This window comes from Mus caroli, unplaced genomic scaffold (genome assembly GCF_978045245.1).
Source record: "Mus caroli unplaced genomic scaffold, Mus_caroli_1 scaffold_11, whole genome shotgun sequence".
In the NCBI taxonomy this organism is placed as follows: domain Eukaryota; kingdom Metazoa; phylum Chordata; class Mammalia; order Rodentia; family Muridae; genus Mus; species Mus caroli.
In genome coordinates, this window is record NW_028227266.1 from 70,383,216 (window position 1) to 70,397,811 (window position 14,596).

Consider the following 14,596-nt stretch of genomic DNA (forward strand, 5'->3'; position numbering starts at 1 on the left):
ATCTTCAGTCCCTCTCACTGCAGAGCCTGTCTGCCTGATTGGAGAGAACCCAAGAGGCTGGGACCGAGTCTCCCAAGATAAGCAGGGCAAACACTGCTCTCAGATACTTCACGTGCCTACCAGTCCTGGAAGCCCAGGCCCGGACCTGGAAGAAAGGAAGAGCTTCCATTTGTAACTTCCAATAAGGGAGGGCGGAGCCTTCGGAGGCATGTAAGACCTCAAGGTGGGGCTGAGCCAGCTTGACACTGACAGACTGGTAGATCTCCCCATCTCTCAACTCGCTTTGATGCAATAAAGGTCCTTTTTAAATACTGATTTAAGGCAAAGGGCATGAGAGAGTTAACTCCTGAGGTAGGGTCCCAGGCTGGTGAGATGGCTCAGTGGGTAAGAGCACCCGACTGTTCTTCCAAAGGTCCAGAGTTCAAATCCCAGCAACCACATGGTGGCTAACAATCATCCGTAACGAGATCTGGCGCCCTCTTCTGGAGTGTCTGAAGACAGCTACAGTGTACTTACATATAATAAATAAATAAATCTTTAAAAAAAAAAAAAAAAAAAAGAGCTGCCCCAGTGTTTGGAGGCAGATCCCAGGGCCTTTGCTGGCTACCCAGGCTAGCAGAAAGTCGGAGTTCCAGCTTCAGTGAGAGAGCTTGCCTCAAAAGAATCAAGGTGGAGGTGATAGAGGATACGAGGCTTTGACCTCTGACCCTCCCATAGCCACAAATGTTGAATGTACCTGTACGCACATGTCCACACATATGCAAACATCACGGCCACACACATACACAAATACAACATCTCTGTATTTTTGTAATTGTCTTACAAAGAATGCCCTTCCCTGTCCCCCACACTTGGTTTGAAACTGCATCCATAGAGTTGGAGCCCTCAAACAGCTCAGGAAATAAAAGTTAAATACAAAGCCTCAAAGATGAGTCAAGAGCCCCACTAGAAGGGCTGGAGAAATGGCTCAATGGTTAAGAGCACTGACTGCTCTTCCAGAGGTCCTGAGTTCAATCCCCAGCAACCATATGGTGGCTCACAGCCATCTGTAGTAGTAGGATCTGATGCCCTAAAGAAAATGTATCTGAAGACAGCAACAGTGTACCCACATACATGAAATAAATAAATCTTTAAAAAAAAAAAAGAGCCCCTCTAGAAACAGCAATGACTTTGCTCTTTGAGGAAAGCCACCCACCCTTCTTTGAGGTAATTGTAAAGGATCTGCTTGGCGGTCTCCTCGTTGGTTTGTTGGGTGAGCTCCTGCTGGCCCTTTAAGAGATCTGGTGTGGCCTGGAACATAATAAAGTATGTTATTAGACAGGGGGGTGACACTCCCAGGAAGATGGCAACAACCTTGAAGCAGAGGCTTCTAGCACACTGCTTTCCAAGGTCAGTCCGTCTGGTCAGCCTCCTCAGCCCAGCAGCTGTGAACTCCTCCTTGGGTGAGGGACTTCACATCCCCAGGATTTTCTCAGTGCCAACTGAAGGTTGATGACAGTGCCTTCACACAGCTGGCGCCATGCTACAACATCATAACGCCCGGAACCTACCAGTCTTATCACTGTTTTATTACTGTTATTATTATTTTTTTTTTACTACTACTCCTCTCAAAACATTCAATGGACCACGTAGAATCTATCACTTTGTAACTGACCTAAATTTGGATTAACCTAATTTTTCAGACTAGAAACCAACCCAAGCATCTATATGGACACAACCTAACCTACGTGTTAAAACTCATTCTATATACATCTAGCTGTCACACCCTTAAAGAGAAATGGCTCTCTCCGTACTATTCGACGGGGACGTGTGCATAAAGTGAACCCAGCAGCTCTCAGAATAACCTAGAAAACTATTCTGTTGGCAGTGGGACATAATCTGATGGTGATGATGATGGTGATGATGGTGGTGGTGGGAGTGGTGGTGAGGATGGTGATGATGATGATGATGATGATGATGATGATGCAAAATGTGCAAGGGCTTAGGAAATGGCTTAGTTGGTAAAGCACTTGCCCTGAAAGCATAAGGTTCTGAGTTCGATCCCCAGCACACATGTAAAAGCCAGGCACTGGATATGACTTCGCATCACTGCACTGTTACTGATTCAAGACTTAGGACACTCATTCCTAGGCATATTGCTTAGGCCACTTTGAAAAGGAAAAACCGCAAGAATTACCTGAGTGCTAGAGTCGGAAGGAAATGTCTTCACTGAAATTTTCTTGGCACCAGAATCAGATGTGGCAGCCACCGCCCGGTTCTGTAACATCAACGTGGCAGTGGCTATTTTGATTTCTTCCTCTTTTTTATTCGGTGCTGGCAGGGAGGGGGCACAGGCCTCCGTGCTTTCCTGCCTTCCTTTGTTCAGAACTTTCCCATCTTTGTTCTGCAGGGGAGGCTTGGGGTGGGCACCTTGAGCTCCCTGCAGCTTTGCGGGCGTGCTGCTGGGACTGTGCTTCCCACGGTGCTCCTGGGCCACTGACCTCTGCGGGAAGACCTGGGATGGCCGAAGGAGGTGTTCGCTAGACTTGCCCAGGTTCCTGCTGAACTCGGTGAGGTATTCTGTGTTTCCCTGGAGACCAAATGGAAAGGCACTGTCTACACTTCGGGATCTTTTCCTGTCGTCCGGATTGATCCTGTTTCTCTTCCCAGACCTTCCTCTTCTCTGAAGGCCAGGCTTTTGGTCAAATTTTTCAATTAACTGGTCCACACCAGGAATTGAGCAGGTGTCGATATCCCGCCCAGTTCCTGGCAAGAACGGAATATACCTTCTGTTTTCATGGCGGTTGACGCTGTCGGCATGAATGGCGCATTCCTGATCATCAAGTAAAAATTTGTACAAGGAAGTGGCAGAAGTAGGAGTCGTGGATGACGAAGAGGACCTGCGTGACCGAGCTCCATCCAGGATGGGTCCTGCGGAATCTTGTCGCCGGAAGGGTAGCACATCTGGCCTGTTTTTCTTGGTTTCAGAATAGACCTGTGGGCTGGGGGCAGTTGGGGATTTCCGTCGAGGGGAAAGGGTCTCCTCTCCCACCCCCTCCTTGGCGCACCTCTGAACGTTCACGCACACTGAGGTCTGCTTTTGGGGGTCTTCTATGACCACAGAGCTGCAGAGACGGATCGCTGTCATGTTGGTCTTGGCTAAATCTTCCGAAGTAGGGCTGTTGGGCTGGGAACCGTAGGATTTGGGGAAGCAGTTCCGGGACTTCTTACAGTTGGTCCCGTCCTCTGTTGCATTTCTCAGCCAGGGACTCTCGGGAGGGTGATGCTTCTTTGCATTCACCTCATTCTTTTCTGGGTCATAGGGCTGCAGAAGCTCCGGGTGCCTCTGGAAGTTGAGCACATGGGGCAGCTTCGTGGGCCCGTCTTTGCGTTCTAGAACTCCATTCCTGCCCTCGTGGAGGGCGAACTGCTTCTGGCCTCTTAGCGGGCTGGTTTGCAGGTACGGGTTTTCTGGAAGCTGCAGTTCCTCCGCAGTGTTCTCCTTCACCACGGTCCCGTTGCTTGGATGTAGGGACAGGTTATTTAGCACTGACGATGGAAAGGATGGCGCGTTTTCTGGGAAAGGTGTGCCTGCTAGACACCGATCAGTGTTATTCAGGACTATGTAAGGGTGGCCATCAATTCCCTGGACCCTGATGCTGACACCATAGGAGCCTGCCTTTGAGGGCTGGGAATTCCTTGGCTTTGGAGTATCACCGCTGGCAAGTCTCAGGTGGACCCCATACTCCTGCTGTACGTGTTGGTATTCGCCAAAATACAGCTCCATGGTTCGCAGTCCCAGCTGGCAGGAGGAAAGAGGACATTACATTAGAATCATGTCTGTTTAGGCAAAGTCTGAGATAATTTTAAGGGGGAAATGTCAGAGTTCAAAGCCAGCTGGCTACTCTTTAGAGACTTTAGAACCCATGGCTGAGCACTGCCCTGCCCTGCCATCCTTTCTGGATGTCCTTGAGCCCGTGTGACTTGCCAGCACTGGCTGCAGTTCTGGCCTGAGGGCAGTCTCTGGTGTAATGACCTCGCCTCTGGCACAACTCCACTCTGGTTTCCAGCCATTCTGGTCATTTTTTCCCTTAGTAGGTTTCCTCACACTTTATCCTATTTATCTTTAACCGAGACGGTATGCTGGTTGCCAGCCCTTAAGAGCAAGGTACTTTTCCATGAAAATAGTTAAGAGCTAAGGAAATCTGAGGCTCATCTTTAGTCTTCCCTTACTCTGCCAATTTTCCTCTCAAAACACCATTGGCTCTATCTAATGCACATCTGGCTTTAAAAATCTTTGACATTTACTTATCTTGTGTATGCATATGTGTGCACCCATGTGTAGATGCATGTGTGCCACAGTAAGTATGTGACCAGAAGACAACATGCAGAACTCAGTTCTTACCTTCTACTACTGAGACTCCAGGTCACCAGGAGTGACAGAAAGCACCTTACCCTCTGAACCATCCAGCCGCCCACCTTTGTCTAATTGCATCTGTACTTCCGTCTATTTCCAGCTCTTGCTACTAAATATACATGAATATTTTAGATGTTTCTTTAAAAGAAAAATTCGTTCTTGGGATTGGAAAGATGTCTCAGTGACGAAGAACGTGCACTGCTCTTACAGAGGACCCAGCAACCATGTCAGGAGGCTCATAACCACCTGTAACTGTAGCTGAAGCAGCCCAATACCCTCTTCTGGACAGTGAGGGCTCCGTACTCACAACATATACAAGCCTAGAAACATAGCTCCTCTTGGGAAAAGCCCACTCACTGGCCACCCCAACTACAAGATTGGGAAATAAAGTCTTTTAAACTGTTTCTTGTCTTCCCACTGCTGGGCTACACATGCTGGGCTACTGGTGTCCTGTGACGTGGCAGAAGACACGGGGAGGCCCCAGCTGCCACGAGTCCCTGGCACTCCATGCACCACTTGCTCCAGTTCCATTTGTTTTCCCTGATGCTGCTGGAGTCGGGAAAAGGTGCAGGGAAAAACCAGCCCTATCTCCAGGGTGTTGAGAACACTCTGAGGGCTAACCACTCCAAATCTCCAAGTCCTTGAATGATTTCCTGCATGCTGAACCTTCTCCTCTGCATCTCTAATCTAGGGCTGCATCCCACAGCCAGTCAGCCCGCAGCATGCTGCAGGCACGTGGGCCTTCATTATGTTGTGCAAGGCCTGCCCCTCCACTGGTCTTGGCACCATGTCTAACATCTCCACCCACATTCTTCAGACATTGTGGGTATCGACGTGTTGGCTCCTTTACTATCAGGTGGGCTGGGGAAAGGAGACAAACCTTTGAACTTAACTGGATAATTTTTATTACATTCACTTAAATGTCTCCTGTGTTTATGTTTATGTGTGTGTGAGGGCATGCACACATGCCATGCCATACATATGGAAGTCAGAGAAAAATGTATTCCTTCCTTATACTATTTACGTTGTGGGTTCATGATCAGGTCATCAGGCTTGACAACAAGTAAATACCTACTGAGCCATCTTGCCTGCCCTGGCCTTGATAATTTTAGTGATAATTGACTGTTTCAAAACTAGTAGCATATACTAATTACACATAGTGGGCTTCATTATGACATTCTCATACATGTATATGTTTTCCCCGTAGTCACCCTCATTATCTTCCCATGTCTCCCTGGAGCCAATACTCCTCCCAACCAGTCTCCCTTTTAGGTGTGTGTGTGTGTGTGTGCGTTGTGTGTGTGTGTGTGTGCCCCAATGGTTTGAATTAGGCCAGCTTACAGGAAGGGCTGCTGGTGTCTTGAAACAGAGCAGATGAGCAGGAAGGCTCTATTTTAAAAACTGGTGACCTTGCTTGGAGCCATGAAGCAATGCATGATGGACAGTACCAAACTCACCAGCCACATCTTGACCCCCTTTTGCAGCAGTAGCATGGGATTCTCCTACTATTTTTAAAAGTTCATTACAAATCTTCTGTGGGTAGTGCTGGGGACCAAACCCAGGCCCTTCTAGTGCTAAGTAAACACTCTACCACTGAATACAACTCATCCCTGTGGGGTTTTTTTGTTTTGTTTTGTTTTGTTTTTTTAAAGATTTATTTATTTATTATATGTAAGTACACTGTAGTTGTCTTCAGATACACCAGAAGAGGGCGTAAGATCTTGTTACAGATGGTTGTGAGCCACCATGTGGTTGCTGGGATTTGAACTCAGGACCTTTGGAAGAGTGGTCAGTGCTCTTGACTGCTGAGCCATCTCACCAGCCCTTGTTTTGTTTTTTTTAAAGATTCTTTACCAATGAACTCATCCACTGGGCTTCTGTTTTTGTGCTCTATTTACCAAACAGGGCCTCTTTTTATTCACCAATAATCTCCTCTTGAGCTCATGCTAACTCTTCAATGAAAAAAAAAAAATCTGATATTTATTAATGAGAAGCTCAGTTGGGTTTTAAGAGTCCTTTGCCACAGTTACTATGATCAACACTAATTATACTTCAGTCTTTGAATATGGCCAGCACAGTTTATTCCCACCTCAGCTCCAGGTCAGTAAAGTGATCCACATATCTCAATTTCATGAACCAGCCTCAATTCACATTCACAACAAACCCCAACCCGACATTTTCTCAAAATGATATTTCTCAGCTGGGCACCATAAGCAAATGTAGATTTCCTGCCCAATCAAAGTATAAACACTGAATGAATGAATGCATCTAAGGACAGCTGTTTTCCACTTCCGGGCACCAGGCTGGTATAAGATCCTAACACACATCACAGACAGACACATTTGCCCCATCAGGCAGCCCCACAAAAGGTTTACATAATTTGGCAGTAAACGCTGATCAATTGCCAGGATGCAACATTGTAGCACTTTGGCAAATAAAAGTGGTGTTTTGGAGTGGAAATAAGGCTTTCTGAAAAGGCTGCTAAGTGATGATAATAGCTTTAGATAGTGAGATCTATGGGTATGTATGTGGGAACAAAGACTCAACTCTTGGCAGAGCTCAAAACACATGCCAGATGGAGACTTGTCCTCTCTCTGGGCCATCACACATGATCAACAAGCATGAATAGTCACGTAAGGCTGGTGCATGTATCCCCAACTCTCTACTCTAACTCCCTGTGCCGTGCCAGGCACACCAGAGGGCATTCTGGCTCCTGAGAAAAGGCAGCCAGACCATCATAAATCTTACCTCGGCTTCCCCTCTCAGGATAGCAATCAGCATGGTACCTGGCATCAGAGTTCAGGGGACTCTGTTTGCTTTGTGTGAATAATTGCACTTTGCCATACGAGTTATTTAAAATAGCAGCTAAGAGGGAGGTGGAAAGCTAGGGAGTCTTAGTACACCTATGAGCAAGTCCAGGAAATAAAAAGTGAGCCACGAACCAAAAAGTAATTTCCCCTGAGTGTGATGCTCTGGCTGGCTGTCGGAGGGAAGCTGCTAATAAGGAACAAGTTAAAACTTCAAATGACAACATGCTTACTCCTAAAGGGCATGCCTGAAGGGCTGGTGAGAGGGCAGGATTTGGGGGGGTGGGGGCTATCCACCCTAGAACCTCCGCTGAAAGGGAAGCCAAAGACCTTGCTCAATCAGTAAAGTGCCTTCCACACAAGTACAAGGGCCTGCATTCAACCCTCAGAACCTACATTAAAGAAAAAAGAAAACCTGAGGGGGAAGAGCCTGCACATGTGATCCCAGTGCTAGGGAGACAGAGGCAAGCAGATCTCTCAATAAAGATCCCTGAGTTGGAAAACAGGTAGGTGTCTCCTGAGGAATCATACCCAAAGTTGTCTTTAGCCTCCACATGTATGCACGCGCGCACACACACACACACTGAAAAGTAAAAATGAGACACTGGAAGCCTAAGATGAACAAAATGCACATTCATGTCAACAGGCCCCCAAATTGTACTTAAGAAAGAAAAGCCATAGCCTTTCTTAAGCAAAGCATTATGGGAGCTTCCTGCAGTGCAAAGACAGGAAAGTGACAAGATTTCCAGGATTCCCAAGCAGCTTCCTGGCACCAGGAAAGCCTGGGGACACCATCTGGGGAAAAGGAAGGTGAGGTTTACAAAGGAGAGCAGAGTTCAAGGGAGCTTGGGTTTTAAATAACCTTGATAGCAAAACTCTCTGGTTTTTAAATATCTTCCATTGTTTTTTCAGTTTTGTGTATATGTGTGTCTGTGTGTGAGTCTGTACACCTGAGGGCAGGTGCTCTTGGAATCTGTGAGACATCAGATCCTCCGAAGCTGGGGCGTGTATATGTGTGTCTGTGTGTGAGTCTGTACACCTGAGGGCAGGTGCTCTTGGAATCTGTGAGACATCAGATCCTCCGAAGCTGGGGCCATAGGCAGTTAGTTGTGGGGTCTCTGATGTGGGTGCCAGAGCAGGTCTTAATGCCCGAGCCATCTCTTGAGCCCCAATTCCTTTGGCTTTAGGGGGTAGGATTCACTATATTCTTAGCACTGAGTGCTACGGCTCTCTGTCAAACCAACCTCATCTAAAAGGAATGGCACAAAAGAAGAAAGAGGTCATGAGAAGAGTCCTTCTAACAGGGCTGTAGACCATAGCAACTCAACCGGGCTCTCAGGCTCAGGGTCACTTGAACTAACCTATACAACATATACATTGAGCTATGTGTATGTGCCCCTCTACCCTCAGACACCCGCTTCGCCTCTCTGTATGGATGGGTCTGGCTAGCCCACTTCTCCGTCTTGGTAGCACACAGGCCACTTCTCTGTTTGTGGCATTTTAGTGTTCCCAAACAAAATTTTAAAATTCAGTGACTACGTGCTGGAGAGATGGCTCAGTGGTTAAGAGTACTTGCTGCTCTTGTAAAAGAACTTAAAATCAGTTCCCACCACGTATGTAGCAGCTCACAGCTGTCTGTAATTCTAGTTTCAGAGGATCTAGTGGTCTCTTCTAGCCTCTAGGGCACTATATGATGTTGTACATAGGCATACATGCAGGCAAACACCAATATACATAAAATAAAAGAAATTTTACCCAAAAAAGTCTAACCTGAGAAGAGATTACCAAAGGTCACATGCTGTCCCTGTACTTCCAGTACACACTCACATCTAGTAACCAATACAGTGGGACCGCGTGTATTCAGGCTCTGGAGAAATACGGAGTTCACGTTCAAAAGAGTGCTTGAGTCATGCTCATGACTTGACCCTTCAGATGGTTTCTAAAAGCTCCAAAAATAGAGCCCAGATGCAGAAAGGCATAGCTGTGGGCTAGGCATGTGGCTCAGCCGTTCAACATGAACAGAACCCTGGCTTGGGTCCCCAACACCACATAAACCCAGAGATGGGGATGCCTGCCTGACATCCCAGCACTGATAGCTGGAGGCAGGAGGACCAAAAGTTGAAGTCTATCCCTGGCTACAAAGCAAGTTTGAGGCCAGCCTGGGCTGTGATGCCCAGTTTCAAAAGATAGCAACAAAGAAACAAAAACCAGAAGGGTGAGCTGGCGAGATGGCTCGGCCTTTAGGAGCAGTTAGAACAGCCATCTTGGCTGCTCTTTCAAAGGAACAGAATTAGGGTCTCAGAGGCTTTCCATCATCTGTAATGCCAATTTGAAGAGATCTGACAATCTCTTCTGGTCTCTGGGCACTCCCACACAAGCGTATACATGCACTTAAAATCAAACAAGCAAGCAAGCAAACAAACAAACAAAAACCCCAAAAGGCACAACTAGAAGAGAGAAGAAAGCACAAGAGGGTGGGGCCCCATTTCTAACTTGGGAACTGTAGTCAAATCCTAACTGTGTGCACTGGCTACCTCCCTGAGTGCTTGCTTTGGTCGTTTGCTTTTTGTCATTGTTCTTCTTATTGTTGTTGTTTTGTTTTGTTTTTCAAGACAGTGTCTCTCTGTGTAGCCCTGGCTATCCTAGAATTCATTCTGTAGATCAGACTGGCCTTGAACTCACAGAGATCCACTAGCCTCTGCTTCCCAAATGCTGAGATTAAAGGAATATGCCAGCACTGCCTGGGCTGCTGAGTGTTTTCTTATCTCTAAGGTCAGGATAGCAAGAAAGACTTCATTGTGAAAAATGAGAAATCTGAGTCATATATAGTACATGCTAAATGAAAGAACTAGAATATGAAAACAACAACAAAAGCCCACTATCGTATTTATGGCCACAGAACACTGTTGTTGCGAATGCTTTTAAATACTTAAGAGGAAAAAAGTTCCAATTTTGACCATACAACACTAACATTCCAAAAATAATTGATTAACTAATCAAGAAAGCAGAGGATAGGGTGGTGAATCTAAAGTACAACATTATGTCCACAGATAAGAATAATAAACACTGCCGACTGTGTCCTAGGCACAGCCAAGGTCTTAGGCAGAGACACCAGCTCCTACCATCTTTGCCTCCACTATGTGGAGCCCAAGGCCAGAACAGGACCAATGGGTAAAGAAGCACCCTGAGTCTCCAAGCCCAGATCTGGCTTCTGAAGCTTCCTCAACACTGCATACACACAGTCGCTGCCAACCGGTCAGTGTAGACACAAAATAAAACCTGCTGGCCAGCCCTGGCATGCCTCCACCTTAACTCACACTCAAGCGAAATCACCCAAGGGGACAAAAAAAAAAAAAAAAAAAAAGACTTCCTAAAATCATGTGGACTCTTCTCAGTCTTGTCAGCTCAGCATGGAGAAACTGTTCTAACACAGGGCATCGTTACACTGTGCCTGCCTGCGCCCCAAGCACAGCATCGGGAGCCACAGGGATGGAACATCCTACAGATAACTAGTAGCAGTGCAGCCAGGCATGGTGGCACACGCCTTTAATCCCAGCACTCGAGAGGCAGAGGCAGGTGGATTTCTGAGTTCAAGGCCAGCCTGGTCTACAAAGTGAGTTCCAGGCCATCCTGGGCTACATAACACCCAGATGAAAGAAGGAAGGGAGGGAGGGAATCCCTCCTTAATCCCCCCTTCATCCTTTCATCTCTTCTTTCCTCTTTCCCTCCCTCCCTCCTTCCCTTCCTCCTTCTCTCCCTTCCCCAGCCCCTCCCTCCCTCCCTTCTTCCCTTGCTCCCACTCTCTCTTTGGTCCTTCATCTCTTCCCCCTCTCTCTCCCTCCCTTCTTCCCTAACCCCCCAATTCATTCTTTCCTCTCTCCCTCCCTCCCTTCCTTCTCTCATCTGGGTGTTATGAAGCCCAGAATGGTCTGGAACTCACTCCATGGCTAAGACTGACCTTGGTTCCCCTGCCTCTACCTCCTGAGTGTTAGGATTACAGGTGTGGACCATCACAGTTTATGAGGTGCAGAGGGTAGAACCCAGGACTTCATGCATGACAGGCAAACACTCTATCAACTCAGCTACATCCCCAGCCCATCGCTTTAACTGGCAGTACTTTCCCTTCCTGGGAAAGCCTGCTCTCTCCCCAGGGTTCACCTACTGAAGGAAGAAGCTTCCAGCTTTTATCAGGGACTGTCACTCAGCTCCCTGGAGCTCTGCACAGGCTCCCCTGGCAGGACAGGTCTTATCACCTAAAACCACTGACATGTCCATTGTCCCAACATGCCAGACATTAGGCAGGGTCCCTCCTTTCTATTCCTCAGGCGAGACCCTTGTGGCACCAGCATGGGACACTATTTTTGCTGCCTTCTGGTGGGTTGGTCATTTCCTCCCAGGTCTCACACTCCAGTCAGGAGCAGCCTTGGGACTCCCACACAAAGTTCCAGCTTCACTCAGCTGGTCCTTGGGTCGTCCCATGTTCTGGCCTCCCATAGTGTGTCTGGTATGATTATCCTGAGGGTCACTGGAGGACCGTAGACCAGCACACATCCCTGCATCCCACTCTTCACCTCTGTGACCGTGGCGGCATCTCATCTGGCAAGGCTTAGTGGGAATGTCACATAGCCACACCTTGATCCTTGCCACATTCCTACTCCAGTGTCTCATAGATAGGAGGTCCCGAGTGAGTGAGTGAATGGGCGAGGGGACCAGTCATGGTCAGTGCACACAGCTCTGAGTTCCTTTACGTTTAAACAGTTGGCGGGGTGGGCTGGGAGACGGCTCAGTGTGTATGAAAATCCGAGTTTGAATCCCCAGTAAAAAGCAAAAAGTGGGACATGGCTACATGTTCCTATAATCATGGCATTGGGGGGTCCTGGGGCAGCTTCAGGGCATTGACTGGTCTACCAGCTGGGCGGAAACAGTGAGCTTCAGGTTCATAGTTCAAGGAAAGAACAATAGAGGCGGACACTTGTCATTCTCCTCTGCACCACATGCAAATGACTACACCTGCATACTCCTGTGTTTGCAACACACATACACATGCACACACACATATATGCCAGGGAGAAGGCTCAGTGGATAAAATGCCCCTAAAATCATGAGGACCTGAGTTCAGATCTCCAGCATCCTTTAAAAAAAAAAGCCAGGTACCCACCTGGCATTGCAGTGGGAAGGCAAAGAGTCACTGGCCAGCCAACCTACTCAATTCAGTGAGCTCCATACTCGGTGAGAGACTGCCTCAAAAGATAAGATTTGAAGCAGTGATTGAGGAAGACAGTCAGCGGCGTTAGCCCAGGCTTCCTCGTGCAAGTCTGCACACACCCATGATGGAAACACAAGTCTTCCATAGCAACACCTCATCCTTTAGGCACCTCCAGCCAGAATGGTTATCTCGGCCTTCAGCACTAGAACAAGAGCCACGGTTCCACTATGGCCTTTCTTCCCACCAATGACAGCGGTGTCCCAAGGTATATGGGTGGTAAGACAGGAAACAGGCCCTGGGATCACCGCGCCTGCATCATTGGAGATAAATCAACAATGTGCCAAATGGACAAGCCACTTCCAGGCACCTACCCCAAGAAGCCCACTGCAATAGAACCCTATGCTCATCCTTCTCCCTGGCTTTCTGAGGGGTCCCAGAGAACCAACTAGGGATCCTGCATCCGCCTACGTCCTCACCAGAGAAAGTGCGCATGAGCAAACAGAGCCACTGGGAGGTGCTCCTGGGGTACAGGCTCCCTGACACCCACCTCCTGGCTCCAAATCACAACCAATCAAGTCTCCAGCTGTCTCGGTTTGCTGGGCACAAGTACCAAATGGGCTGTGCTATAAACAAGGGGCACCTTCTAAATAGCATCTAGTACTAAAATAGCTGTTTAAAAGGGGGTGGGGGCTGGAGAGATGGCTCAGTGGTTAAGGGCACTGGCTACATTTCCAGAGGACCCAGGTTCAATTCCCAGCACCCACGTGGCAGTTCACAACTGTCTGTAACTCCAGTTCTAGAGGATCTGGCACCCTCAAAAGATAGGCACGCAGGCAAAAAAAAAAAAAAAAAGATACAAAAATAAATAAATCTAAACATAGAAAGAAAAAAAGGAAAAAAGAAAATCAGAAGGAGCTAGGCATGGTGGTATACATGCCTGTTGTACCAGCACTTAGGAGGCAGAAGCAAGAGGATCATGAATCCCAGACCAGCCTGCACTACACATTGAGTTCCAGGACAGTATGGGGTACAGAAAGAGCTGCCATCTCAAAGCAAAATGGAACAAGTAAAAGAAAAGTAGAACATGACATTGTTTTAAGACAAATAAAAGCAAATAAAGTTCCTAAAACAGAACCTTAGCAGATCCCTACACACACAGATGCAGGTTGTCTCTTGTTCAAGGTGACTACTATAGTTGGTGACAGCAGGGACATTCTCTGGTAAAACCTTCCAACCTGGAACTCCTGTGAGAAAGAATATTATCCAAACCCTAACCCAAAGCCACCTGGCCCAAGGCCACCTGGCCATGCTGCACTTTACTCTCAACAACTATTCAGGTCCTAGTCGGCCTGGCTACCCATGGAAACACCCCATGCTTTGGAGCGCCTGCCCCTGAGCCCAGCCTCATCTTTGGCTCTGGGCTCTCCCGTGTCACTGTTACATATGGCTAGGCCTTTATTAAATTACACCTAGCAGGGAACCACATTTCAATGCACACATGTGTTGATGTGTTCAGGTGAAGTGTACACAGGAAAAGGACCATTCAATCTCCTTTCAGATGTCTCCAGTGGCCTCCAATTTCCAAGCACCAAATCCTTTTTGCTCTCATCTCTGAGAGCCTGGGACGCAGGTTAGAACTTAGGGTCATCTCTGTGTCCCTTCCTACCCTGGGCCCTAGAACTGGTATATGTAATAAAGCATCCTTATTGTGTACAGATGTCTAAACAAGGAATGTTCACTGGCATAAAGGCATCATCTGATCCATCCACTTGGTTCTTTCTATAGCTCATGATTAAAATATTGTAACGTGACATACAACCACACTGCAGCCAAGTGGCAACATTCAGAGGTCATGCTATGATTGTACAGTACCACCAATAAGTTCTTCCTAAGAGTCTGCCACCATGCTTGCCAGCCTTCTGCAGTAGTTACGTGGAGTGGTGAGGCCCTTGCCCCACAAAGTTTACACTGTGTAAGGAAAGAGTAAACATGGACCAGACCGGAAGGCCGCTCTAAGAAGGTAACTTGTAGCTAGAAAGAAATTGCCAGCCTTGCAGGGAATCTCTCAAACCAAGCAGAGAGAGCAGTATGGACTAATGTTTGCAAAGAAACACAGATACAAACATAGACACAGACACAGACAGACAGACCGACACACAGAGTTAAAGACTCTATAAAGCTGATTGA

General features: G+C 47.5%; 1 protein-coding gene across 2 annotated transcripts in view; it reads right to left on the reverse strand.

Annotated features, from left to right (window-relative positions):
* The window catches only part of Cgnl1 (cingulin like 1), a 156,663-nt gene that overhangs the window by 100,850 nt on the left and 41,217 nt on the right, over positions 1-14,596 (reverse strand). For both annotated transcript variants that reach the window (XM_021171400.2, XM_029481707.2), the window contains exons 2-3: positions 2,177-3,781; positions 1,196-1,290 (exon numbers count right to left, since the gene is read on the reverse strand). In XM_021171400.2, coding sequence (XP_021027059.1) covers positions 1,196-1,290; positions 2,177-3,766 — 1,685 coding nt within the window. In that variant the 5' untranslated portion in view covers positions 3,767-3,781. The remainder of the gene's footprint in view (positions 1-1,195; positions 1,291-2,176; positions 3,782-14,596) is intronic.